Raw genomic sequence first — 2026 nt, 5'->3', positions numbered from 1 at the left:
TTTAAACTCAATTGGAATTATTCGTTTTGAATTTGCATTTTATTTTTCCCGCCACAAAGTCGTGTCATTTTCCATTTTCATTTGTCGATTTATAAAATCCTCTCTCTGATAAAATTAGGTAAAAATTTATTTTCTCGTCAGCCATATATGGTTCTGTTTGGGACTTCTTCAAGAAATGGCATCAGTACAAGAAGGAACCCTGGATGCTATGGATGACCTTTGAAGATATGAAAGCTGTGAGTTTCCACAATAGAAGTTTCCATGACCTTTATAAAGCGTCGTCTCCATCATGATATGCTTGTTTGTTTGTTTGTTTGTTTGTTTGTTTGTTTGTTTGTTTGTTTCATGGTAACAATATGCAATATAAGATTATTTAGGACGTGACACAATGCACAAGTAGTTTGTACGCCATTCGCTTCATGAATCACAAGTCACAAAGTATATTAATATCTCCATAGACCCTAAAGAAGAGTCTATTATACATATCTTCATAACATAATGGTAAACATTGGCCATTGGATAATTTTAAACACCGACTAGATGTTAATGTTAGCGACGAACCAATCTTGTTCCGCTCGAAGAAACTATGGAAAGTAGACTTAACATTCAGTAATGTGTTAGTATCACTATTTAATATATAGAGATAGTTGTGATGTAGGAATTTAATAACAATCATGCATAGTACATATCACCTTTTCGTGGTATTTCATTTTTGACCAGGATCCTAAAAAGGTCATTAAGAAGATCGCTGATTTCATAGGTCGTCCACTCAACGAGGACCAACTGGATGCCGTGGTGCATGCAACAAGTTTCCAAGTGATGAAGGAAAGGAACGAACGGGCCGTGAATCCGGGGTTCTTCTTCGAAAAATGTGAAAAGGGTGTGAGGGAGAAGAAAGGAGAGAAAATCCAGAGAGTGCAATGGCAAAGAAAAGGTAAGAAAACTATGGACATATTTTGCAATGCTTCATACCAATGGATTAGGTTTACCAACAATACTCAATCAGGTTTACCTTTGCAGATCGCAATTTTGTATCGAGAATATTGCAAAAAGAGTAATTTTGGATGGAAATTTATTACTTGTTGAATGATTGGCAACATAGTGTCACTGAGTTGTACACGTACGTATCACTTTCTTAATACCGTTACTTCACCTCGGCGGTGCTACAGTTGGATATGATATAAGATATGCACATATAGTTTCACATCTTAAGCTGACTTGATATAGATATATTTTTGGAAAGCAAAACATCAACAAAAGAAAACAGAGATTCCAGATCCTCAAATTGGTTGCAACAGTGGTTGATGATGATGTTGATGTTGATGTTGATGATGATGATGATAATGACGACGACGGTGGTGGCACAGGTCCTGGTGGTTTTGGTGTAACGCTCATTTATTTCACTTGTTTTTGCATTTTCAATAGGTGAAGTTGGTGGTTGGAAGAACACATTCACTGTTGCACAAAGTGAAGCGTTCGATAAGGTGTACAAGGAGCAAATGAAAGGATATGAAGACGTCACGTACCAATTTTAGCTTTCCATGTGTGTAGTGATCTTGCAAATAAGAGCCAAGGTGAAGGAGAATAGTTGAAAAATGTACATATACTCAAACAATATCTTCAAATTCATTGTTATAACCCATTTTACTGCGTTGTGAAGAAAACGTTTTGCCATTTATATAACACCTATGAAATATTTTTTTTTATATTCCAACAGTTTTCATACTTGTTATCGGATGTGTCTTTTTCTATTGATAATGCTCTGACAACAGATGTCTGGTACAATGCAATGGATTTGCTTGACGATGTCTACTTCTTTTACGTAACAATATACTGTTCTCTATAGTATTTTCATTATTGTGAGAGCAATTGATGACGTCACACTACAAATGAAATTAACGAGTTCTAATCTTTTTCAGTCCTGCTTTGTTAATATTTCGTCGGCTTTTGATAGAATTAATTTTAAGCGAAGATTTATTTAATAAAATAATGTACTAGCTTGACACGTGTAATAGTAATTTATTAT

The 2026-nt window shown here is 34.9% G+C and overlaps 1 protein-coding gene across 1 annotated transcript; it reads left to right on the top strand.

The window, feature by feature from the left end:
* Window positions 1-203: 203 nt before the first annotated feature.
* Window positions 204-1535, top strand: LOC139118058 (sulfotransferase 2A2-like). The gene is made up of 3 exons (XM_070681354.1): window positions 204-236; window positions 721-934; window positions 1426-1535. Exons 1-3 carry the CDS (start codon window positions 204-206, stop codon window positions 1533-1535), a joined length of 357 nt encoding a protein of 118 aa, XP_070537455.1.
* Window positions 1536-2026: the final 491 nt, after the last annotated feature.

The sequence above is a fragment of the Ptychodera flava genome, chromosome 19 (assembly GCF_041260155.1).
Source record: "Ptychodera flava strain L36383 chromosome 19, AS_Pfla_20210202, whole genome shotgun sequence".
Lineage (NCBI taxonomy): Eukaryota > Metazoa > Hemichordata > Enteropneusta > Ptychoderidae > Ptychodera > Ptychodera flava.
The sequence above is the reverse complement of the archived record's forward strand: the minus strand, read 5'-3'. Positions and strand labels throughout refer to the sequence as shown.